The 26,021-nt window shown below is 45.2% G+C and overlaps 1 protein-coding gene across 7 annotated transcripts in view; it reads right to left on the bottom strand.

Moving 5' to 3' along the window:
• LOC144781940 (cytochrome P450 2G1-like) overlaps positions 1 to 26,021 on the bottom strand; it is a 591,590-nt gene that overhangs the window by 153,730 nt on the left and 411,839 nt on the right. For 6 of the 7 annotated variants that reach the window (XM_078661028.1, XM_078661032.1, XM_078661030.1 and 3 more), the window contains one exon: positions 19,891 to 20,040. The exons of the other annotated variant lie outside the window; for it this stretch is intronic. In XM_078661028.1, the coding sequence (XP_078517154.1) occupies positions 19,891 to 20,040 (150 nt within the window). The remainder of the gene's footprint in view (positions 1 to 19,890; positions 20,041 to 26,021) is intronic. 7 annotated transcript variants of the gene reach the window in all.

The following is a 26,021-nucleotide window of genomic DNA, read 5'->3' as shown; positions in this document are numbered from 1 at the left end:
TGATGTTTTCACTTTAAAACACGTTTTTCGCGATGTCCCCGTTGTGATTCCATGCCCGTTGTTGGAAGGGAATGCTTCAAAATAAACTGGAATTTCAAAGAGGGTCCGAAACTCCAGAGATTGTGTGGTTCCTCAGATAAAAAAAATGGCGGCACGCATGCGATGCAGCCCCGGGTGGTACAAGGTGCATTGCTGCTGGCAGTCATCATACAGCAGCTGAGGCTGATTTCCTAACAAGACGTCACAGAGGGTGCATCTGCGACACTGCCCGCGACTCCATATATCAGGTAAGGAGCGCGTGCTCCTCTATAAGTTTGAAAATAAAAGAACAACTGCCAAACTGTCAAACTGCAAAGATTCCATACGGTAAAACAGCAGTTTAACTGCCAGGGGAGACAGGCTACAGATGAGAGAACTTGCACTTAGGAAAAACAAACTCACCAGCATTTGCACACAAGTCACTGGCACTGTGTGTGAAACATTAAGAAAACAGTCCTCCCGGTCCTCCGCTACCTCAGACATCGCAAAAAATGTGGGGACAGAGACAAAACTCAAGAAAGTGTAGATCCATGGCACACTAACAATGTGACCAAAAACACGCTGAATCTGACACCCACCCAAGCACAGACATCCAGGCATAGAGTGTCCACTGGGACCTCCTCGGTGAGAGTCAGGAATTACCAGGCAGACCACACGTTACCATTCCTGCAATGTCACTGAAAAGCATACTTAGGCCAAGTGCAGCCGAGCGCCTCTAAACACCGAGACTCTAACATTCTATTGAGCACAGAGCACAGGCACAGGCTGAGCAGCAGGTGTAAAATACATTTCATTACAAATCAGGGATACTCCAAACTTTGATGGAGGTAAAGCAGAAGTTAAGCAGCAGTTATATTCATTTAGGGTCCCTTTAAGCTTAAAATAAGAGTACTCAGCATAGAGACCATGGATGAATTTAATTTGATTCACTGTTAACAATTGTGATGCTCTAGTTTGTGTCCAGTGATTAGTATGATCAGTCACCAAATTCTCTGTGAGTCTTTTTTTCTCGCAGCTTCCTACCACAAATTTCATGCTTCCTTCGTTTTCTTTTGATTCAATTATTAATTATGGCTTATTGTTTCTGAATCTCCGTAATTTACTGGGCACTTTCTATATTGTTAATACACTGGAGATGGAGTCATTTATTAAAATCATAACAGAGTAAGTGCTAAACAATATAATGTATAGTATTCCTATTAGCAAAGTTTCTCTTGCAGTCTCCCTTTAAAAAGTTAAACCTAATAATCAAACTGGTCTAAATTAAATCTAAAGCATGAACAGGATTAACAACGTTGACAAAAATGTATGATTCACCCATCAATTCAATAACCTTTTGGGCATCCTCTTGAATATGGAATTTCTAGTTCAACTGATGGTGAGAGAACTGGATACATGAATGCCCCTTTCAAATTCCAACTTTCGTCATTTTGGAAAGGTAGCTTTACTTCAGATATACTTCATTAGCGTTCACTTAAATCAGAAACAAATAGCCCTGATTTCGAAACCCCCCTGTTCAATGCAGTAGAAGGTATCACATCATCTGTTATCAATTGTCTTTTTGGACCCACCTGAATTGTAATACCAATATTATCACCTTTCACACAACCAATAACAAACACACAGCTAATTTCAATTAGATAGTTCTAAAGAGATGTTCCACTTTTATTTGCTCCAAACAAAGAGTTTGAAACAGCCGCTACCTCTTGCACTCTAGTTTTCTTTTACAGTTTAAGTAGTTAAGTTTGTGTTTAAAAGTCCAACTATTTATTCATTTTCACTTGACATTTCTCATGTTAGCTTGTCCAGCAAGTCAGTACTATTATCTTGGGATCTGTGAGAATAAAAAAAGTAATTGAAGAAGGTGAAAGATGACGTTGGCAGAGATGGATCTCTACCAGTATGAAATCCAGCTAGATCACAGGACACAGGTTGAACAGAGTTATAGATATTTCTGACACCCCCCTCTTCTTTCCTGCCTGGTCACTATCAGCAATTTCCAAGTGTCAGTGATAAAAAGAGCATCTGAAGTAGTTAGGAAATAACCCAAGTAGAGTCTTGAAGAAGTTGCAGAGAAGTTTATTGGAGCATCCACCTTCTGAAGGTAAAAGACATTCTTATCCTAATAACAATCTATTCTACTACCACAGCATCATGATGTTTTTAAAAGAAAAAATAATGGGGTTCTTATTGAAGTTTAGGAAGTGATATCACTTTCTGGAGGCTAAATTCCAGGATATTATATAGTGAGCTTTTTTTTCCTCATTCTCTGAACTACTTTGGCTCACCGTGCAGAGGTTGCAAATTATTCTAAAGAATTTATGAACAAAGGGCCTAAGTTAGTTGTAGTCTGTTTAAGCTAAGCATGTCTTGGCTGCAATATGTTGAATGAATTTCAGGGGTGAGACTGCTGTCACCTCCCACTAAATGTGCAAACTTGTCACAGACATGCACAGATGGGTTTGCCAATGAGTTCCCATAGTTCAATGATCTTGACTTCCTTTAAGTACGTAATCATGTTTTGTTAACAGGATCACTATGTAAAGGCAACATTTTCTATAATTTGTTTATATTAAAATGTTTACAAAGCACATAAACGATACCTTTTGCACAATCGAGCATTTTTCTTGTTATATTGAGCACACATATCATCCTACATCCCTTTTGTACTAAAAGAAATTGCACTAGCCCGCAATCATCAGCAAATTTACTAATATTTTGCATAATGCTCTGATCCATGTTCTTTTCAGTCATTGACAAATTATAGTCCTGCATCCACCTCTATCTAGAAACAAGAAACTTATGAAGCTTAAACTTTGAACAAGTCATTTTTCAATATATAAAGGACACAATGCATAACATGAGGGTAACTCCTTGGACAATTGTGATTTCATGCTATGGTAATTCATCTAAACGTATTTGTGAGCAAAATCTTCCTCCACCTTACTTAAGGAAATCCTTAAGACTTACGATGTTTAACGTTTTGAAGATTTCCATTCTGAAATTTCCAGTAATTCTCCTGAATACATTGTTATTATCCACAGCGCAATTATTCTCCTGTATGTTTTCAAGGTAAAACCAGGACTTTCAGATCACTTTGAATGTTGTGAGAAATAATGATCACCAACATCCATAATGAATGAATGAATGAATATTAGCCTTATAAAGCGCAAACTTTGCCCAGAGGCGTCAAGGTGCTGCAAACAGGGCCGTCAGACAAAGATACACGCTGGGCTCATGTTAATAGACTGGTAAAGAGCCAAGTCTTCAGGGCCTTGCGGAAAAGAGAGTGAGACACTTGTCCAGAAATAGAGGAGGGGAGGGAATTCCAGAGTCTAGCATCGGCAATGGAGATGGCTCTGCACGCCCATCTGGCTCTCTTATACATGTGGACTACCAACAGATTTATACTGGCAGATCTTCGCTGCTTGGTAGGAACATATCTTTGGAAGAGCCCTTTAATACCTTCCGAACCTTCATGGTAGAAAGCCTTGTGAGTAAGACATAGAGCCTTAAACAAAATGTTCCAGTTTAAAGGAAGCCAATGCAACTCACTGATAGTAGCTGAGACCTAATGGAGTTTAGGAAGGCCCATCATGAGCCTGGCGTTCTGCACCAGCTGCAGACATTGCCTGGCGTCCGGGCTAACATCACGATTTTGGTGCCGTTCTGAAACTACAATGAGCGGACAGAAGAGGTGAAGTAAGATTTCCTCCCATTAAAGATTGCAGCGTTAGCGGAGCAAATTGGAACGATGTTTTATCATCCTGGCTGCCCGAAATTAATTGTTGAAGTTGGCGGAGTTTACCCGTCACTGGCACGACAAAAGGGCGGCGACAGGGGTCGACAGACACCCGACTGAGGATTACATTGAAATGATGCTCTGAGAGTACGATTTCACACCAGCTTTGCAGCGCAACAGCCCCTGAATCTGAAGGTGGGTGATTGCAGTGGTGAATACCTCATGGATCTGAAGGTGTAATTGCGGTCAGCCCTGTCAACCGAGTCCGTTTTGCCTGACCTTGAGATGGCGCAGGTATAACACGATAAGACCGCTAATTATTACCCTGTAATGCGTTGTAGTCACGAAGCTGAACCAGCAAGTGGTGCGTGCCTGCATTCCAAACCGCTATTGTTCCTAACACTGTTGGAGGGATAGAGTGAAATATGATGTATGGCTGGGACCTTCTCCTTGCAGTGATACCTGACCCCAAAATGGCTGAGGTGCTCCCTCGGTCCTGGGAGGGGAAGCGCACCTGTCTCTTTACGCTTGAGGCTGCCAATTGAGGCTTTGTGCTCCGAAGGTGCCTGCTCACTTTGCATATGTAGGATATCTGTATGGGGAGCAGCTGAAGCTCGTGCCACTTCCTGGGATCTACTGACTGTGTGATACATGGAAGATAGTGCAAAATGGAAAACGTTTACTAGGACGGTATCGGCTGAGAGCAGCTCCGGGAGGTAGGCTCACTGTACGAGCGTTTTTGCCCTAAAGTTACTCCCGCTGCCCCTTCCTGACCCAGAGGATTTATAATTAACTTCACCTGGTGGCTGCTTTTCCTCTGGACTTTCTGCCTTGGAGCCTGCCTGACCCCAATGATGGTGCCCGTCGGCGCACCGCGGACGCAGATTGAGGCCCTTCCAGCTCCGGTTTTACAGAAGAGGTCCTGTTTCTTTCCATGAAGTCGGTCTGACGCCGGTGCCCCGGGGCTTGGGATGCAGCTCCGCTCTGCTCAACCATCCTTCTCTCCCTCCCCTTGTGATCTGCTCCACACTCATCACTGCCACCTGAACTCCTCAGCGGCGCCGCACGGAGTACTCCATGGCCACACTTCCGATGCTTTCAGGTAGGCCCCGATGAATCGGACTGAGTACAAGACTTTTTACCCCCCAAGCCCTCTCTACTGCCTACGTAGTTCGCCACTGATGTGTTTCCCACTGCCATCCCTCCTGGTTTGCCTCCCTCTAATACGTGGATCAACATGGAGTTTTTATCCGGAGGTATGAAGAAGTTATTCCTCTAGACTTTTGAGCAACATTGCCCCCCACCATTTTGGGTTCACCTCCAATGGTCACCACCTTCCGACTTGGTCCCTACTTCCAATCCCACTGACCCCCTCACAAACTATTATTGGTGTTCTTCTCTCCTCCACATGGATACTCACATTGTTTTAAAATTGTGATTGATACCTCTGTTCCTCCTATTCTCTCATGTTTGGTCCCCCCCGATTATTTGCATGTCTTAATGTTCTAATACTATGGTTAGTATTGTACTGCACTACTTCTTTCCTTTACTCTCTCTGTTAATTTTGTCTCTTAGCATTACCCTTGCTTGCACACCGACTCCTCCGGGTTTTTGCCAGCTCCTTTGACTGTTCCCTGTTGAGCCTGCTTATACCTGCCTGCCCTTTCTATGGCAGCTGAATCTATCCCCACAGGTCCACTTCCTCCCTTTCCCTCCGCATTCAGTTTTCCCAATGTATCCACGTCTTTCCTTCTCTGCCCACTCTCTTTTGCTGCTAGCCCCTTCATTGTAGACCTTGTCGGTGAACGGTTTTTGATCTATTTCCCCTCTTTCTTCAAGGTTAGCTGCTCTAGGTATATAGACGCCTTATGGCCTCCTTTAATTGTGCCCCTTGCCAAAGCGCTCCCTCTCCCCTTGTTGGGGAGGAATCCAGCATTCTTGCCCCGGAGTCTCAGATTCCCCTCTGAGAGAGTCCACAGTGCTTGGGATTCACATAAAATTGGAAAAGGCCTTAATTGGCCTCCTTTAAATGTACCCCTTGCCTAAGTACTCCTTCTCCCCTTGTTGGGGAGGGATCCTACATTTCTGCCCTGGAGTCTCAGATAGCCCTCTGAGAGATTCAACTGTGTTTAGGGATTCTCACATAATTGGAGGTTTGGGAATGTTCCCATTATCACTGGGAACCCATTCACCTTGCATCGTGATAGGCCCTCTCCCTGTTATTTTTCTCGATCCATCTAGGCTGTTATCTTCACCATTTGTTGTTCTTCGGTCGACCGAGCAACCTCTGGCCGATGGAGTTACCCCATGTAGCTTTTGAGAAGCTGGGCTCTGGTCCCCTTCCTAGACCATCTCCTACCCATCCATTCTTTTGACTCTGTTTCTTCTCTAGTCGCCCTTGCGTTTCCCAGCCCCTCCCTCTCCTTTTCCTCCCTAACTCCTCACTTCCCCTAATTTCTCTCCCCCCTGCCTCCATTTCCTCTCCCCACACCTAACCCATGCCTTTAAATAACTCCTATCTCTCCTTTATTTTTGTTCCAACAACTGTCGTAATTATGTAACTATCAGCCCGATTCATCAAAGACCCGTTTTGCGAGTCTATAATAGCGATTCATAAGGAATCGCTATTATAGACTCGCAAAACGGGATTCATGTAGGAATCACAAAAAGAATTGCGATTCCTACACATTCCTTATTTGCGATTAGCAAATTGCTAATCGCAAATAAGGAATAACTCCCCATTCATTCCTATGGGCCAAAAGGCCCATAGGAATGAATGGGGAGTATTCCTTATTTGCGATTAGCAATTAGCTAATCGCAAATAAGATAGCGATTTAAAGGGTGCCAGGGGTGTCCAAAGGACACCCTGTAGCACCCCTTAAATGCAAATTGAAACAGGTGTTGCGCACACACATGTCCAAAGGACACGTGTGTGTGTAACATGCAACTTAGAAAAATGCTTTTAAAAGCATTTTTATAAGTTTTCGCTATTTACCACGAGGTTTGACCTCGCGGTAAATAGCGGGCCGAAATTGCGAATTCGCAATTTTTAAATGGATGCTGAATTGCATTTAAGGAATCTCAAATAGAGATTCCTTAAATGTAATTCCTCGCAAAATAGCGAAATCGCTATTACCGATTTTTGCATTTGGGATGATGAATCCCAAATGCAAAAATAGCGCTCGCAAATGGCCAGATTCTTAGAATCTGGCCCTTTGCGAGCCGATTTCGGCTTGATAAATCAGGCTGTATGTTCTTGAAGCAACTGTACCTCGTTATGTATAGCGCTCGGATACCTCTGGGTCTGGCAGCGCTATATAAAACTTTTCTCTCCGCTCTACCCTTCTCCACTTTCCCTCTACTGCCCTCTGCCCTCACCTGTCCTGGCCCATAGTCCCCACCCTGTTTATCTGTGAATTTTCCCTCGTCAATTGAGACCTAGCTATTTTGTCTGATGCCCAATGGAGCTACCTGAGGGGAGACAGGCCGGGGATTCCCTCCTTGGACGTCACCTACCCAGTCGGTTTTTAGACAGACTTCCTCTCGTCTCTCCTGTCGTCTCTTCCCGCATCCTCCCTCTATTTATGTCTCTCCTTCTCTGCTCTCTCAATGTATTGAGACTGAACTATTTTGTCTGATGCCCGACGGAGCTACCTGGTTTAGCTACAGAGGAGATGGGCCGTGGATTCCCTCCTTGGTCGTCACCTCCCCAGTCGGTCTTTAGACGGACTTCCTTTCGTCTCTCCTTGTTGTCCCTTCCCCTATCCTCCCTTTCTCACCTCCCCTGCCCCCTCCACTACTTTTCTCTCTCCTTTCTCTCCTCTCCTAATTGTATTGCCTATTTTTTTATGTATTGTGTAGTTGTTGATCTTTTTATGTTACATTGTTGATTCTCATGTAAAGCGCTCTGATACCTTCGGGTCTAGCCAGCGCTATATAAAACTCAGTAAATAAATTAAATAAATAAACAAGCCCTTTGTTAATGCCCAAATAGAGGGCATTACAATAATCCAACCTAGTGAACACAACGGCGATGACTGCCTGATTTCAAGAGGTAAAAGAAAGAAATTGGGAGATTTTCCTGAGAATCCTGATGGCCCCAAAGCAGGTGGACACGGTTCTGTTGACCTTGGGGCCCAGGGAGAGGGAATTGTCTACTATAACACCAACATTTTTTCCTAGGGACACTGGGTAAGGGCAGGAGCCAAATGTGTAAGGCCACCAGGCATTGGACCAGATATGCTGTTGTTTTCCAAAGAGCAAAGCCTCTGTTTTGTCCCAGTTAAGTCTGAGATAGTTCTCTACCATCCAGCAGGAGACTGCTTGCATGCAGTTTTAAAATTTTTAAAATTGGTGGCAGATGCCTCCATGCTGTTGGTGATAGACACCATAATTTGGGTGTCATCACCATAGGACAGCACCTCCAATCCAAAGGATCTAACAACCCCGGCCAGGGGAGCAACATAAATGTTAAAAAGAGTCAGACTCAGTGAGGAGCCCTGAGGAACTCCACAAGACAGATTGTTTGGGGCTGAGTAGAATTGATCCATCTTTACTATTTGGGCCCGATCATTTAGGGATGAGGTGAGGAGCTTAAATACCAGACCCTCAACCCCCTTTTCCTTAGTCCGGTCCACCAGTCTCAGGGGGACTATAATATTTAAGGCTGCTGTAAGGTCAAGAAGAACCAATAGCGTAGTATGACCAGCATCAACCTGCATGCAAATGTTGTTTATAATGGTGGTTAATGCGGTCTCCGTAATATGATCACTTCTAAAACCATGCTGCAAGCCATCAAGCAGCTGATGTTCCCCAGAAAAGAGTTGAGGCGAGAATTCAAATGTTTCTCCAGAATTTTTCCTGGGACTGGTAGTAAGGAGATGGGGTGGTCATTTTTAGTTCAGCAGAATCCAGGGAAGGCTTTTTTATAAGTGGTTTGACCACTTCAGTGGACGGGGTTCCAACCACGAACCAGAGGTGATTCCACCTAACAGGCTTCCTCTTGTGATGGGGGGAGGCAATTAAATTGCCTGCCTCCTCCGGGGTTACAGAATTGTTAATTTGAGGGTCTCACCGTTGAGGGTTTCCAGGGAGGAATACATTTTCGACATCTTGAAGCGGAAGAAACTATCCATTCTATCACAGAGGTCCTGGGAGATGTCCATGTGGACAGGAACTGACGGGGAAGAGAGGGACTTCTTTAAATTAAAAATCTCCCTAGGAGATCTGAGGGATTCTATAGCCTTAGAATAAAATGATACTCTTTCCTCTATGATGGCGCTTTTATATTTCCTTAATCTTTGCTTGTGCAAGTGTCTTCCCGCATGATTGAGACCCCGATGCCAGATACTTTCATCATGGTGGCACAATTGTCTAACTTTTCTCAGCCTATTGGAGAACCAGGGGGCAAAGGGCTTTTTTCTAGCTGCGTAATGCTTCCTAAGGGGAGCTAGGCTGTCCATGGCTCCTGGAAGCCAATTGAAAAATTCAGTGCCTGCCAAATTAATATCAGAGTAAGGGGCCCATTGATGATTATTAATTGTGTTAAGAAGAGCCTCCTTACTGATACAACTGAGGTTTCTCTTCTTCTCCATTGTCTTTTTATTATTTGGAGCTGTATGAGATACCGGAATCTGGAGGTTGGAGGGAATGGCATAATGGTCTGACCAAGAGAGTTGTATTGGGTCTTTTATCATAATCCGGGAATCGTTTGAAAAAATGCCATATAGTATATGTCCTGCTATATGGGTTGGGCTCGTAACAAATTGAAATGACACACAACAATTCATAGTTTCTAGGAACATTTGTGTTTCCTTACATAGAGTCTTCTCCAGATGAAAATTAAAATCACCTAGAAGGGTAAGATTAGATCTTTCCAGATAAGGTTCTATGAGGTTGCTGAAACCCTGGCTAAAGGACGCTCTCGGTCCAGGTTGGCGGTAGGTCACAACACCAGTAAAACTTTCAGTCTAATGAATTTTCAACGTCAAATATAATGCCTTGTATGGATCAAGAGATGTAGTTAGTGGCTTGGTGTGGCAGGAATACATATCTTCATACAAAATGACCAAGCCCCCACCCATTCTGCCTACCCTATCAAATCTGGATAGGGAATATCCAGAAGGGATTGCCTCCACCAGATCGGTCCCAGAGCAATCTCTGGCCCACGTCTCAGTAATAAACACCCAGTCCGCTTTGCAGAGAGAAACAAAGTCCCTTAAGCCTACTTTGTTCTTAAAAAGGGATCTTGCATTGATAAGAAAGCCCAAGAAAGAACGATCAGAAGAGGAGGGAAGGAGAACATCACATGACTCTCCATGGAGGCATCGCTGACAACGGACTGAGACATATGAAAGTTGCAAGAGGAAAAGACATATGACTGATTGCCAGCTGAATCCTCCAGGTTCATGTGTTGACAGTGAGAGATTACCTGCCTCTCTAGACCCGGAAGCCGTTCATTAGAGTAAATAAAAGGTTTTCTCTGTTCTGCAGAAAAAAGACCAGGATTAACTTGTGAGAGAACTGCATCTCCTTTTTATGTTCCAATGAGCACCAGATGGAACTCACAAGGAAATATTATGAGTTTATGGTTAAAATATATCTGAGTGCATAGATATAGGGAAATGGAGAACTCTGCGAGCAAAAGGTGGGCCAATAACTGTGACCTATGCATGGTTATACCTGCCTAATGAATCTCTACAGTCCTCTACTCAAGAAATTTTACTTCTGTTTTTTATCAAATAATTATAGGTCTTGTACCTCATGTGTAATCAATTTGAGACATATCCTCCATCTCCTGACTCCCCTTCCCTGACCTATCAGCCATCTGTACCTTTTGCATAGTCTCCATTTGTCCCTCAGAACTGGTGTGTCATTTGTGAGAATGAGAAAATAAATCACTTTTAAAGAGAATAAAACCACTCTTCACATGGCTGCAGTTGTGGACTTCACCACCCTACACACAATAAGACAACATGCATATGGTTCCGTTTTTTATAACTTTTTCTCTCATATTTTCTTTTACATTTCTTCATACTTACACACTAGAAATACTGTGGAGAAATTCATACATAAATCCCACATATTTTCGAATATCAGTGGAAATACAGTAAACACTATGCACTTATAAATTTAAATCATACTCGAGATGATACATTGGGGCTTAGTTACCCATTAGGTAGCCCACAATTAAAAACTTCCCTGAACGCTCTTATATTTTATTATGCTACCCTGAGTTTTCATAGTAACACCTTAGGAGCTTCGTAAATATACCTCCCCAGTGCTGCGCTGTCCATTATCCAGTGCTGAATGGACGTCCAACGGTCGCACGCAGCACTGGGGAGGTAGTGCCCGTGACGACCGTTGGCCGACGGCAGCACTTAAAGGGTTAAGTACATCTTGCAAGAGGCTTGGTTGGATAAATTTGGATAATAGGGAGGGATTGCTCCTTAGTACAAGATTGATATTGCAGTGTGTGTTATCGGGGATCCATTAGATACTGATAGTATATTTCAACTCACAGGCCCTGCAAGAGACGAAGAATATATCTTACTTGTATGAAGTGTGACACAGATTCACAGCATTCTTTGGCTGTTTACATATATTGGGTATGTTTTTTGCATATTCTTAAGTGTGTACATTGATGTTTCAAAAACCAAAAATTTAAATGAAGAAGTATATTTCATCATTCTAATTTTTAAAGACCACATAACCAATTTAAACCTAAATGAGGTGTAAACTATTTAGTTGGTGGGGTCTGCAATATGGAGTGTTATTTATTTATAGATTGTGATATAGACAGGTGTGTTTTCAACTTTTTGCAACTTTATGAATAATATGCCAGTTCAGAAAATGTAAAATCAACAACATTTTCATCTTTGCACGGATTTTGAGGATGGGAATAATGTCAAATGATTTGAATTTTGAGAATGCATTATTGATTTATTGTCCTATTATTTTCACAGCCCTGATGATGTCCCTTGGAGGACGAAACACGTAGGCTGTTTTTGTTTATTCATCTATAAGAAAATTATTGATTTCGGGAGTTTAACATCTTCAGATTGGATCATTGATATTGGACTGAATTACTTTTTCTGTTGGAAAATGAACTTTGTGTTTTTCTACTGAAAAATAAAAAAGAACAAGTACTACAACATGGACTGTTGACCTTTTACTTTGTGAACTTGGTGCTCCTTCCATTAATATTTACATGTATACAGGTTGTAGTAGCAGACCTGTAGTTCCATTTTACATGGCCTCTCATGGGTGGCATAATACATGCTTCAGCCCATGGGAGGCCCCTGGAGTACCTATGCCCTGGGTGCATCGGTACCATATACTAGGGACTTATAAGGGTACCCCAGTAACCAATTTGGAGTGTACCAAAGTACATGCAAAACAATGTAAAGGAGAAATAAGATAGACCAGGGTCCTGATTAGCAGGATCCCAGTCAGACTAGTCAAAACTGCAACATCAAGCAAAAAGTGGGGGTAACCACATCCGACTTTACTCGAGTGGTCTCTCTGATCTATATCCTACATCTGACACTCTGAAGCTTAAGAATTTATGGGCCAGAAGTATGACCCGTTTTGCATGCACAAACAGGTTTGCGAACCAGTTTTGCATGCAAAAACATCATGTGCTATGTACAAAGCCTATTTAGTGAGTCGCAATTGATTGGCAACTCGCTAAATAGGTTTTGTGACTCGCTATTTGGAAGGGGGTGTTCCCTTCCAAATGGCGAGTCTCAAAACCACGTACTAATGTTTTGCAAGCGCAATTGCGGTTGTAAAACACTCGCAATTACCACTTACTTCAAGTAGGTGGTAATGCATTCGCAATTCGGAAGGTGTCCCCAGGGGACCCCTTCCCCTTAGCAAATATATGTTAAAATATATTTTAAGGGCAGGGAGTGGTCCCAGGGACCACTGCCTGCCCTTAAAAAATCCAACAAAAACATTTCATTATTTGTTTTTTAAAATGTATACCGTTTTCCTGTAAGGAAAACGGGCTGCATTTAAAATAACTGTTTTATTAAAAAGCAGTCCCAGACATGGTGGCCTGCTGAGGCCAGTAAGCCACCATCCCTGGGAGGGACTGGCATCACCAATGGGCTTGCAAATTACAAGAGGCTCATTAATATTAATAAGCCTCACAATTTGTGCCCTGATTGGGAATTGTCAATCAATCAATCAATCAAAGCATTTATATAGCGCACTACTCACCCGGAGGGTCTCAAGGCGCTGGGGGGGAGAGGGTACGCTACTGCTCGAACAGCCAGGTCTTGAGCTGCTTCCTGAAGGCGAGGTGGTCCAGGGTCAGGCGAAGGTGGGTCGGAAGGGAGTTCCAAGTCTTGGCGGCTAGGTAGGAGAAGGACCTTCCTCCTGTGGTGGCTCTTCGGATGCGGGGGACGGCGGCGAGGGCGTGGCTGGTCGATCGAAGTTGGCGTTTGGGAGCGTTGAAGTTGAGGCGGCTGTTGAGGTATCCTGGGCCTTGGTTGTGTAGGGCTTTGTGTGCATGGGTGAGGAGCCGGAAGGTGATTCTTTTGTTGACCGGGAGCCAGTGCAGGTCTCTCAGGTGTCCGGAGATGTGGCTGCGGCGGGGGATGTCCAGGATGAGTCGTGCTGAGGTGTTCTGGATCCGCTGGAGTTTCTTCTGGAGTTTGGCGGTGGTTCCGGCGTAGAGGGAGTTGCCGTAGTCCAGACGGCTGGTGACGAGGGCCTGGGTGACCGTCTTTCTGGTCTCGGTGGGGATCCATCAGAAGATCTTACGTAGCATGCGCAGGATGTTGAAGCACGACGAGGAGACGGCGTTGACCTGTCTGGTCATGGACAGGGAGGAGTCCAGGATGAAGCCCAGGTTGCGTGCGTGGTCTGTGGGTTTGGGTGCGCTGCCCAGGGCGGGGGGCCACCAGGAGTCGTCCCAGCGGAGGGTGATGATCCCAGGATGAGGACTTCCGTCTTGTCCGAGTTCAGTTTCAGGCGGCTGTTCGACATCCATTTGGCTACGTCTGTCATCCCTTCTTGCAGGTTGGCTCTGGCTGTGGCGGGGTCGTTGGTGAGGGAGAGGATCAGCTGGGTGTCGTCGGCATAGGAGATGATGTTGAGGTTGTGCTGGCGTGCGATGGCTGCGAGGGGGCTCATGTAGACGTTGAAGAGTGTTGGGCTGAGCGAGGAGCCTTGAGGAACGCCGCAGATGACTTCGGTGGCCTCCGATCTGAACGGGGGGAGGCGAACTCTCTGTGTCCTTCCGGTGAGGAAGGAGGTGATCCACTCCAGTGCCTTCTCCTGGATTCCGACGTTGCTGAGGCGCTGTACTAGGGTACGGTGGCAGACAGTGTCGAAGGCCGCGGAGAGGTCCAGGAGGATGAGGGCCGCTGTTTCTCCGTTGTCGAGCAGGGCTCGGATGTCATCGGTAGCTGCGATCAGGGCGGTCTCGGTGCTGTGGTTGGCCCGGAAGCCAGACTGCGAGAGGTCGAGGGAACCGTTTGTCTCGAGGAAGGCGGCCAGTTGCTTGTTGACGGTCTTCTTGATGACTTTTGCCGGAAACGGGAGCAGCGAGATGGGGCGGTAGTTCTTGAGGTCGGTGGGGTCGGCTGATGGTTTCTTAAGTAGAGCGCTGAGTTCGGCGTGCTTCCAGCTCTCCGGGAAGGTCGTGGTGTCCGAGGAGGTGTTGATGATGTCCTGCAGGTGGGGTGCGATGACAGCGTCGGCTTTGTTGAAGACGTGGTGAGGGCAGGGGTCTGTTGGAGATCCGGAGTGGATGGAGTTCATCGTGTGGACGGTGTCTTCGGTGCTGATCGGGGTCCAGGCGCGGAGGGTGGTGGTGGGGGGCGGTGGTTCGGTCGTGGCGTGCGTCGGTTGAGTGCTGAAGCTGTTGTGTATGTCCGCGATCTTGTTGTGGAAGTAGGAGGCGAGGGAGTTGCAGAGGTCTTGCGAAGGGGTGATGTCGTTGTTTCCGGCGTTGGGGTTGGAGAGCTCTTTCACGATGTTGAAGAGTTCCTTGCTGTTGTGTGCGTTGTTGTCCAGTCATTCCTTGAATGCGGTTTTCTTGGTGGCGTGGATCAGTTGGTGGTGTTTTCGGGTGGCGAGCTTGAGGGCTGTCATGTTGTCTGGTGTTGGGTTTCTGCGCCAGGTTTTCTCGAGTGCTCTGCAGTTCTTCTTGGAGCTCTTGAGTTCGTCGTTAAACCATGGGGCTTTCTTGCTGCCGGGTCTGCTGGGCGGGGTCTTCAGAGGGGCGAGTTTGTCTGCGCAGTCGCTGATCCATTTCGTGAGGTTGGTGGCCGCTTGGCTGGGGTTCGTTGTGCTGGTGGGAGGGTTCTTGCTCAGGGAAGTAGAGAGCTGGTCTGCAGTGATCTTGTTCCAGCTTCTGCGGGGGACCTGTATCTGGTGATGTTGGAGCGTGGTCCTTCTGAAGCTGAAGTGGACGCAGCTGTGGTCCGTCCAGTGGAGTCCCGTGGCGTGGCTGAAGGCGATGTCCTTGCTGGAAGAGAAGACCGGGTCGAGCGTGTGTCCGGCGTAGTGGGTGGGGGTGTTGACCAGTTGCTTGAGTCCGAGGTTGGCGAGGTTGTCCAGCAGGGTGGTGGTGTTGCGGTCGTTGTTGTTCTCCAGGTGGAAGTTGTGGTCCCCGAGGAGGATGTAGTCAGCGGAGAGGAGGGCGTGTGGGCTGATGAAGTCGGCGATGTCTTCGCTGAATTGTGTGCGTGGTCCTGGGGGTCTGTAGATGAGGGTGCCTCTGAGGGTGGTCTTGGGGTTGGTGTGGATCTGGAAGTGCAGGTGTTCAGCGGGTGCGAGGGTGTCGTCGGTGTTGGTTGTGATGCGGATGGTGTTCCTGTGGATGATGGCGATGCCTCCTCCTGTCTGGTTGACGCGGTCCCTCCGGATGATCTTGTAGCCGTCCGGGATGGCGATGGCGATGTCAGGCGCTGAGGAGGCGTTCATCCAGGTTTCCGTGAGGAAGGCGACGACTGGGGCTGTGGTGTCGAGCAGGTTCCAGAGCTCGACGGCGTGTCTGTGGACGGAGCGGGTGTTGAGCAGGATGCACTTCAGGTGGGTGCTGCTGGAGTTCGGCTTGGTGGGTGCTGGTGTAGCGTGGGTCCGGTTGCAGGTGAATTTGCAGGAGTGGCAACTGAAGGGTCCGTGGGTGCGTCTCGGTGTGGCTCAGTAGCAGCCCGGGGTTCGGTCGGTGTTGAGAGCGATGAGTTCGGTGGCGTCGTAGGTCCGTCGGGTCGGCTTCCGTCGTTGGGGGCCAGGGGTCCTGGCACTGGGCGCGGTCCTGGCGCGGACGGGCGCAGACGGGCTTACCTTTGGCGCACCTTCGGCGCTCAGTCGGTGCTCCCGCTGCGCCCGTCCGCTGCGCGGTCGCTGAGTGGGCGTCATAAGTAGGAGCCGGGAGGGAGGGTCAGCCGGGAGGCGGGAGGCGGGAGGACCAATGGGAGAGGGGGGAGGCGGAGCTACGGGTCAGCGGCGGCGGGAAAGCGGCGGGAAGCACGGGGCAGCGGGGCCGGTGAGGAGCGGGGGCAGAGGCGGCAGGCTGCGGGCAGAAGGCGAACCTGAGGCAGATGCGGAGGGCAGCGGCGTAGAGGAGGTGAGCGGAGGTCTTCAGCAATCAGGGAGCGGCCAGGCAGCAGGAAAGTCAGCAGGCAGGCAGGCGAGCGGCAGAGCAGCGTGGAGGGAGCGACCGCCTGCGAGGGCACAGGGGTCACCAATTGTCAAACACACTGTTGTACATTTTATTTTGCGCCTCGCCTAGTCACAAATTGCGAGGCGCCAAATAAAATGCTCGTACATCTGGCCATAGGTGCCTTCTCACTTCTTCCTCTATCAGTTAATTCCTAGGAAAACCAGTCAATCAACAACTCTCTTATTTTTTTGTAATCTCTGGGACCATAGCATGGACAGCTGCACTGTCCAACCGTCTGATTGTATGCAATTGCCTTGTCCAAAATGCATTTATGTAATCAGATATTTCTCTGAGTTACAGCATGATTGTTAGACAGCAAAACATGTAAACCGAGAATGGTTTTATCTCGGTTTCTGAGCTTTTCAGGTTCCAGGTAGTTAACAATGCTGAGTCAACATGACTGAGGGACAGCTACCACCTTGTGGATGGTGGCTTCAGCACAAGGGGGAGATGACGGCTGTCCAGGGGACTGCCGCATATCTTCCCCTTTGTCATTTAAGGGTGAGAAATGGGGTTGCTGTTGCCTGGTTTGTGAGGCACAGCCAAAACCCTCTGCAGGATGAACTACATATAGTCACTAAATTATTCTGTGCCCAACCCAGGGCAGTTTGGCACAAGAAAACGGTCAGGCTTAATGAAGGAGCAATGGGTAAAATATTTCTGCAGCACATAAACAGCAATAATGTGTTAACACAACACAAGAAAAATTCCACACCAATTTAGAAACATATAGTACATTTGAATAAATGTCACCAAAATGACAAACTTCAATCATTAGAGCAGGAGGTTATACATTTTTTAAGTTTTAAGTAAAAATGAGGGCCTAAAAGGTCAAAGCCACAACAGCGGACATCTAGTAGCGCAAGACCAGGTCAAAGTAGAAAAATATGGCTGCCCAGATAGTGCTTAATTTGGATACAAGAAGTGGATTAGGCCCAATCACAGCTTACCTTCGGACATTTTGAGAAAAAGTGTTCTCAGAAGGTAAAGTTAAGCAGGGCAAGGCTGTAGGAGATATCCAGGGATGGAGCGTCATTGTCGGGAAGCCTTGAGTTTAATCCGCGATAAAGATTTCTACATTCAGATGTAGTCTCTTTATTGGAAGTCGAAAATACCCATACCAACCCCAATACCCCTTTGGTGAAGGACCGCTGAAAAGGATTTGCTGCTGCTGAGAAGAACATAGCAGAGGGCTATGAAGACCGGGAATCGTGATATTGATATATGCAGATCCTTGAACTTATCTAGGGAGATTTTTCTAGTGGCGAATTTAAAAGCCCAACATTATTATACACTATATGATCTTTATTTTACCCCTAAAAACCTACATCGCTGGGGGAAAAGAGACAACAATAAATGCCCTAGATGCAAGCAAGGACCTGCAGATACGATACACATGTTTTATAGCTGCGATCAACTGAATACAGTGATGAATCAACTGGAATCTTTTTTGACAACGGCAGTAGAAAATCCAATTAAAATATCTGCCACCTTAATGTTATTAGGATGCGATGAAAACTTGCAATGCGGCTCCCAAGCGAGTAAATCTATTTTTATCGCAATTGCGGTAATGAGACTTTTAATTTCGACTCATTGGAAAGATGCAGAACCCCCACGGTTTCAAGCATGGATCGGCCGTTTGTTGGCTATATATCATATGGAAAAGGAACTCTATAAATGCAAAGGTCGGGCTGCCCGGGAACGGGGTCGAGTAATTTGGGCTCCGCTCAAAAGATGGATCGCTGATCCAACCACCACAGAGCTAACTACTACACAGATACAGTTGGTCGGGGGATCGGACCAATAACAATATTACAGCCTGGTTTTTTTTTTTCTCTTTATTCTTCTCTGTGCTGAGATTATACATTATTGTTTTTTCGATCTAAGATGCACACTAAATGACATATTAGCCCTAATTGCTGAAATACGTTAGATATTACAAGATGTACATGTATGAAATTATGATAAAACTTTGTTTGCAAATCTTCTTCAATAAAAAAAAAAAGAGAAGAACATAGCAGGAGAAGCGCCAAAATCAACCCGACCAACTATGCACCTTCAGCAGATAGGCAAACACGTTGGTCCCAGTCTCTTCCTGGTTCTCAGAGTAGTTTTGGGCCAAAAATGTTATGTCATCAGTTTTGGGATTTGGCCATCTGAGCAGCTTTAGCACCACTACCAAGGGCCCAAGACTGGTGGGACAATACTTGGGGGTTGAGGACTCACTCAGGATGAGTCTGGGTACAGGTTCAAGATAAAGGGAGTCTTTTGTGTCCCTGTCAAACTGAACAGTAGGTCAGTAAACTTGACCTTTGAGACACTCTGTTAGTCCTGTGTTCAGGTGAAGTTGCAAGGCTCAACAGGAGGGCTGCCCTCTGAGGGTCCATGTAAGCTCCAGGAAGCAAAGCAGTCCTTCCAGGTAAGCAAAACCAGGGAGACAGCCCCGCACTCAGCACTGATGCCTCACCTCCATGATGCCATACATCATAGACTTCGTTTTCCAAGGTTCTTTTTGTTTGGGGGTCTGTGTTACTCTGAGCCCGGCACCGCGCACCTCAAAGTCAGCGCCCTACTTTTGATTTATTACTGTCACAATGTCATAAGAGCCCCAGGTGGAGCTATTTGTTTTCTACAAGCTTTATTTTATATATTACAGTTTTTAAAGTCATATTTTGCTACATGTATGTTGTATTTTTGCCATTTTGGCCTGGTTTAGTTAGATAAAGATACTTTATTTTTCTAAACTAGTGTGGTGTCTATTTGTCATGCTTTCACTATGCTACTTTTAGTGTTGGCACAAATACTTTACATATTGCTTTTGGGATAAGCCTGTCTGCTTGTTCCAAACTACCAAGAGGGTGAGCATGGGTTATCTAAAGTGTATATCCCCCTTACCCTGACTAGAATCGAGGGCCCCAACTTGGACAGAGGTACCTACCTCTTCCAATTAAAATACCCCCAGTGCTAACATACAGTTAGCTATGTGGTGTATGTTTGTGTGTTTGCAGCCTTATACCAGGCAAGACCGCATCTCAATTATGATGATTCATGACTATGGGTTTCCCTCCTATTGGTCTTTGGTTGAGTGGCGTTCCAAAAGCCATATTGCCCTATAAAATGCTCAGTAAAGCTTAGCTACTTTAATTCTAAGTTTAAAAATTGTCCTACATAGAAGTTATAGAATTACATTTTTAAAATTCTCTGATTTCATTACTATAGTAATACCTGCTGTGTGGATTTTTTGTTTAAAAAATATAAACCACAAAGTCGAACAAACCCACTAAAATATTAGTTAAACCTTGTGCTAGTGGTTCACATTGTGGTCTAACAAAGTTGCCTTTTACTCTATTTTTCAAAATTGTAAAAGTAGAAATTTTAAATACTTGAATGTGGAACAATAACTGCATTTCAAATACTATGTACAAACCTTTAGAGTTTCTTAGTACTTCCAACAGGCACTGTACCTCCTCCTTGATCCTTTTCTCAATACTTCTCTTCCCCATTCCAAAATTCCTTAGAGTCATCAGTGAAAACCGTCGAAGTTGTTTCCAATGCTCCCCATTACTAAAAATAATCCCTGGGAAAGAAAGTTATAGTAAAAAGACAAGAAGAAACACAGTCAGATTGAATCAGAGCTTGACCATTGGCTAGTTAGTACATAGGTGAATCAATGAACTTGCAGCTATAGCATGGCTAAAGCACAGCTCCCTTAGGGGTGGGTTAGTAGCTCAGGTGTTCACAAACATTTTGCTGATTAGGAAATTGGTGTTGTACTACAAAAATGAAGACTTTGATCCTTGATATGTAAATCATTGTAGTTTTATGTCTGATTCTAATCTTAATGTGTATACCAGCTATTATTGGTCATGTCTCACACCATGGTCTTCAATGAAGCTGCCAACACCCAGCTTTCTAATATTGAATATAGACTTCACTGATAATAAACAGTGGTGGTATTGGACCTGGCCGTCTCAGCATGGTCACCCCTTAACTTGTTGCCTTTTGCCCTTCAATTTTTGCTGCACTAACTGTGCACCTTTAAATATGTTCCAGGCCTGTCACTGTACCCTAAATGTGGCTTTAAGCTGCCATATTGATTTGGCATTTAAACTTCCTTGCCAAGCTTTAAACTCCCTTTATTACATGCAAGTCACTTCTACGGTAGACCCTTGGCTGCCCAAAGGGCAGGGTTCTGTGTAATTAAAAGGTTGGATATGTACTTTCAAGTTTTGCATGTCCTGGTGTTGAAAAACTCCTAAATCTGTGTTTCACTATTGTGGGTCCTACCCTCTTATAGAATAACATTGGGGTTTAATTATTACATTTAGGTGCTGATTATGATGTCAGTCATGCTAGTTGGATGCTTACCGACCACCAGATTACAATGTCGGCGGTCGGATCGTAAACCATACGGTCATTCAGAAAGGCTGTCGGAAAGAGACTTTGGCGCCCCCTAGCAAGGCCCCCTTGCCACCACGGCCTAAAGTTGGTGGTCAAGTGGTACCTTGGGTAGCCCCCTGTGAAACACTGCACTGTGTGGCATGCAGCATGGGGTGTCTGCCACAGGGTGCAGTGTTTTAAAAAACGCCCCCATTTCGCTATAGGAGTCTGTATTATGGCAGGTTTACGGCTATAACACAGGCTCCCATCGAGAATAGTGGGAATCAGATCAAACAGTGTTCAGTTGCATTGTAATCACGCAGACAGAACAGTCGACCCTGATGTTGGTCAGTCCCCAGTCTGAGACGGTGTCGGTCGGAGGCAACTCCGACTGATATCTTAATAAACTCCTTAATAAGTGATTTTTGATTACAGTTTTGAAAATCCCACTTTTATAAAGCAACATTTTACTGGCCTTTGTACCTGAAGCCTGTCTTGGGTCAGATGATTGTGTGTAGCTGACATACTTTGTGAATGCCTCTCCGACAGTTGCACAATAGAGGGATTAAGTGTGCCTCAATGGGCCATCAATTGGCAGGATGGGCGAAGCTAAGCACAGCCCCATTAACACCACACAACAGGCCTAACAACCATGCATTGTCACTTCAGCCTGCTTGGCGCCAGGGCTGGGGAGTCAGGAAATTCAGACACTTCAAATAAACTTTCCAGCCTCTTCTCCCACTTTTCAGAAGAAGACCTTTAGGTATTAAAATAGGACCTTCAGACCCACTCTTCAGTTCACTCTTGGACCTGCGGAAGGACTCTGAAGACTGCCTGATGCTGTGACCTGCTGTGCACTCTGCCAGACTGCTGCTGCACCTGGAAGGAGTGTTTTACTGCCTGGAGCCTTCCTTGAACCCTTGGAGGCCAGCCGTGCTATTGAGCGCTGCATCTTCACCTGCGCCCAGGACTACCAGAAGTGACTCCAAGAGGTAGTTATCTGACCTCCTGTTCATACCCGCAGGGACATACCAGGCTCGCACCATCTTGCACCTGGTTCTAGCCTGGGTGATTCCTGAACCACCAAGAGGTTTCCCATTAGTCCTGGACCCTTGGTTGTGGTGCTAAAGATGGGCAATTTCCAAACCTACAACCTTAATTAAATTTGCCCAAATAGTGCTCTGAGAACCAGAAGGAGACCGGGACCAAACTGGTCGCCTATCCGCCTAGGTGCATCGCTGGTCAGATTGACTTTGCAGCTATCCTGCTATGTTCTTTTCTGCAGAATCAAATCAGTTTAAGTGGTGCTCCGCGAAAGGGGTATCTGACCTTGTGGAATGGTCTTCAGCTACAGCCCTCAGCCTCGTCCTGCTGCAGTTTTCAACTTTTATTTTGGAGACTTTCTATATGGACTTTCGTCTAACCACCACCATATCAGAGACAGGACCGCCTAACTCGCTGTCAGCCCCCCCGCCCTGCTAATTACAATGCAACTGCCTTAAAGGCAGTCGCAAAGTGTATATTTTGTAGTGCGGCATGTGCTGCAAGCTGCAGCACATGCCGCAAAACAAAAAACATACACCTATGCATATCCCTGCATTATATGGCAGGCACAATGCCTTCCCACCGGCCCATGGCCGGTAGGAAGAAACACTGTGTAATCCCTAGGGAGGTGCCCGGCAGGCACCGCCACTATTGTTGGGATTGTGGTTCGTTCCAATGGTGCAACGGATTCCCTGACCGCCAAACATCCGCCTGCCATCCTAATGTGGTGAGTGGGAATCTCTATTACAATGGCGGTGGGACCAGCAGCGATGGACTGTCAGTGGCGGTCCCACCGTTATCATAATTAAGCCCCAAGTCTAAAACATAGAATCCTTCAATGTGGTTCTGAACCAAGGCCATTCAACAATGACAATGCTCCCTCTGCAGACACCTCCTTCAGCCTTGCCCCGCTGAACGGTACACCGACGAAATATCAACTCTCAAAATATCCCCATACCAAAATAGTGTGACCAAAATAACTATATCAAAAATATCGACATCTTATACTTATAAGGGTAAGTACAAAAATATATTTAAAAAATATCGATGTCATTAACATACTTGTATCAAATATTGATTATTAAATATATATAAAATAAAATAATAAATATTAAAAAGTAACAATAATGTTATCAAATTAAAAAGTTATTTAATATTTATCTTAAGAAATATAACAAATAAACGTAATTGAAAAATGTTAAACACTCCAATATAATGATTAATATAGATTTACATATATCTACTCTATATTTTTTATTTATATTATAATGCTACACTAATATAAAAGTATATATATATATATATATATATATATATATATATATATATATATATATATATACACATTACCTACTGGCAGTCGCCAGTAGGTAGTTATAGTTAAAACCTAGTTTTCATAGGAAATCCGCAACATTCTATTTGGAATAACTTTGGCGCAGGTGGACAAATCTTCGCGAATTTCTCCAAGAAAATGGCCTGCTCCGCTCCGTCCCTGAAAGTTTAGGGGTGATTCATGAAGCGGGGGCTGAGAAAAAAGGGGGTCCCAAAATGTGTTTTCCCCATGCAATTTTCCATAGGACTTTTAGCCAGGGCTACAGCCCGAACGGCTGAACGGAATTACACCAAATTTGGCAGAGAGGTAGAGTTCGATTCGCAGATCACACGTTTTGTTAAATGGTGTAAATCCGTTCAGTAGTTCCTGAGAAAATCATAAGTAAAATCATACGTATATCTATAGAATCTTACCGTACTCTGTACTGTACTCTGGTACGCGTACGGTACTCGTACGTACGCGTACCCTTCCAAGCATGAGCTGCATGCTCATTGGCTGTCAACTGTCTGTCAACACTCCAAACCAGAAAGTATTGGCAGCCATCTTGTGCCTCGGTAGACTGAGGCACAAGAAAGCAGAAAAACAAACGTGTAGAACGTAAAAAGGGGCAGGGTGGAAACACCCTGACCCCTAGGCGTTCTCAGGGGGTCCCACAAGGACACCCAAGGCCAACATTCTTTTTTTTTCCCAAAAAAATCGTGGGGTACAAAACAGTCTGCTTTTTTTCAAATTTGGTCCCCCCGGGATTTGGTCCCCGGGTGGACCAAATCCCGGTGGCATAGTGAAAAAGAAATGTGGGGGGCCCCAATCCCCCCCACACTGTCCCGGGGACCTCCACCCCCGGGGCAAAGTAATTATTTTACACCTCTCTGGCGCATACTGGAGGCTCCTGGTGGGCTAGTTGGCCCCCAGGGACCCCCAGTATGCAAAGGGAATTAGTTCCCCCTCTGCAAACGCGCCAGGGGGCTGCGTTGCAGAGAGGTGTAAAAAGGGGCATGGCCTCATTACACCTCTCTGCAAGGCAGCCCCCTGGCACATACTGGATGTACCTGGTGGGCTTGTTGGCCCCAAGTTACCTCCAGTATGCAAGGGGAAATAGTTCCTCCTCTGCAGATGCACCAGGGGGCTGCGTTGCAGAGAGGTGTAATGAGGCCATGCCCCTTTTTACACCTCTCTGCAACGCAGCCCCCTGGCGCATACTGGAGGTGCCTGGTGGGCTAGTTGGCCCCCTGGGACCCCCAGTATGCAAGGGGACTTAATCCCCCAACTTAGAACACGCTACAGGACACGTTTGCCCAGTGGTGAAGGTAGGAGGCGGGGCTTGAGGTGATGTGAGTGCAAACATGCCCTGTGGTGCGTTTTAAGTTGGGGAATTCATTCCTCTTCAATCCAGAGGTCCTCTAGGGGCAACTAGTCCAACAGGTATTTCCAGTAAGCGCCACGGGGCTGTGTTGCATAGTGTTGTAAAAAGGGGGCGTGCCCTCTGAACACCTCCCTGCAAAACAGCTGCCTGGCGCATCTGGAGGTACCTAGTGGGCTAGTTGGCTCACAGGGGACCTCAGGACTGAAGAGGAATTAATTCCCCAATCTAAAATGCACCACAGGGCGTGTTTGCACACATGTTACCTCAGGCCCCGCCCCCTTCCTTCACTATTGAGCAAAATATTCCTATAAAATCAGCCGAACAACGAATTCCGATTTACTCACATTATCACAAGAAACGTCAGTGCTGCATCTTTGATCCTGAAAAGTAATTCTAACCATCCTTACAGTAACTTGAATTTTCTTCCATAGGCTAACATTGACTGTTTTAACTTGGAAATTCTTTTAAGTGTGGAGTTTTGGAACTTTAAAAAATTCCTCAAAAATCAGCCGAACTACGAATTCCCATTTACTCACCTGTTATCAGGAGAGACCTCAGTGCTGCATCTTTCATCCTACTACTGATCCTGAAAAGTAATTCTAATCGTAGTTACAGTAACTTGAATTTCCTTCCATAGGCTAACATTGACTGGTTTCACTTGGAAATTCTTCTAAGTGTAGAGTTTTGGAAGTTAAAAAAATTCCTCAAAAATCAGCCGAACTACGAATTCCGATTTACTCACCTGTTATCAGGACAGACCTCAGTGCTGCATCTTTCAGCCCATATTAAAAAAAAAAAAAAAATTATAATAAAACTTTTTTTTTAATTTAGTTGTGTTATTATTTTACATTAAGAATATGAAATATAACTTAAAAAATAAAATCAATACAAATATTTATAATAAAAATGTAGTAAATCAGTATCAAAACAAATAAATATAACAATTAATACATTTAAAAATTGTAATTTACAAAACCTTTGAAATTCACTGAAAAAAACAAAGGTTTCAGGCCTGATATAGTTAAGAATTAGCATTTAAAAAACCTTTGAAATTCACTGAAAAAACCATAGGTTTCAGGCCTGATATAGTTAGGAATTAGCATTTAAAAAACCTTTGAAATTCACTGAAAAAACCATAGGTTTCAGGCCTGATATAGTTAGGAATTAGCATTTAAAAAACCTTAGAAATTCACTGAAAAAACTGTAGGTTTTAGGGGTGTTATCCACTGCTGATGATGTCACATATTACATCATTCATGACATAGTCAGTGACATCACTGATGACATCTCAAATGAAATCACTGATGACATCATCCACGTGTCGATACACCTCATCATTCACTAGTATAACCTTTCATCACTCACTGTAAAATACAGAGTACCATATTTGAATCCATTGACACACCAATACAATTTTCTAAAAACCCGCTCAGTGATT

Source organism: Lissotriton helveticus, chromosome 9 (assembly GCF_964261635.1).
Source record: "Lissotriton helveticus chromosome 9, aLisHel1.1, whole genome shotgun sequence".
Classification (NCBI taxonomy): Eukaryota; Metazoa; Chordata; class Amphibia; order Caudata; family Salamandridae; genus Lissotriton; species Lissotriton helveticus.
Note: the sequence above shows the minus strand (reverse complement) of the source record. Positions and strands in the feature narration are given on the sequence as shown.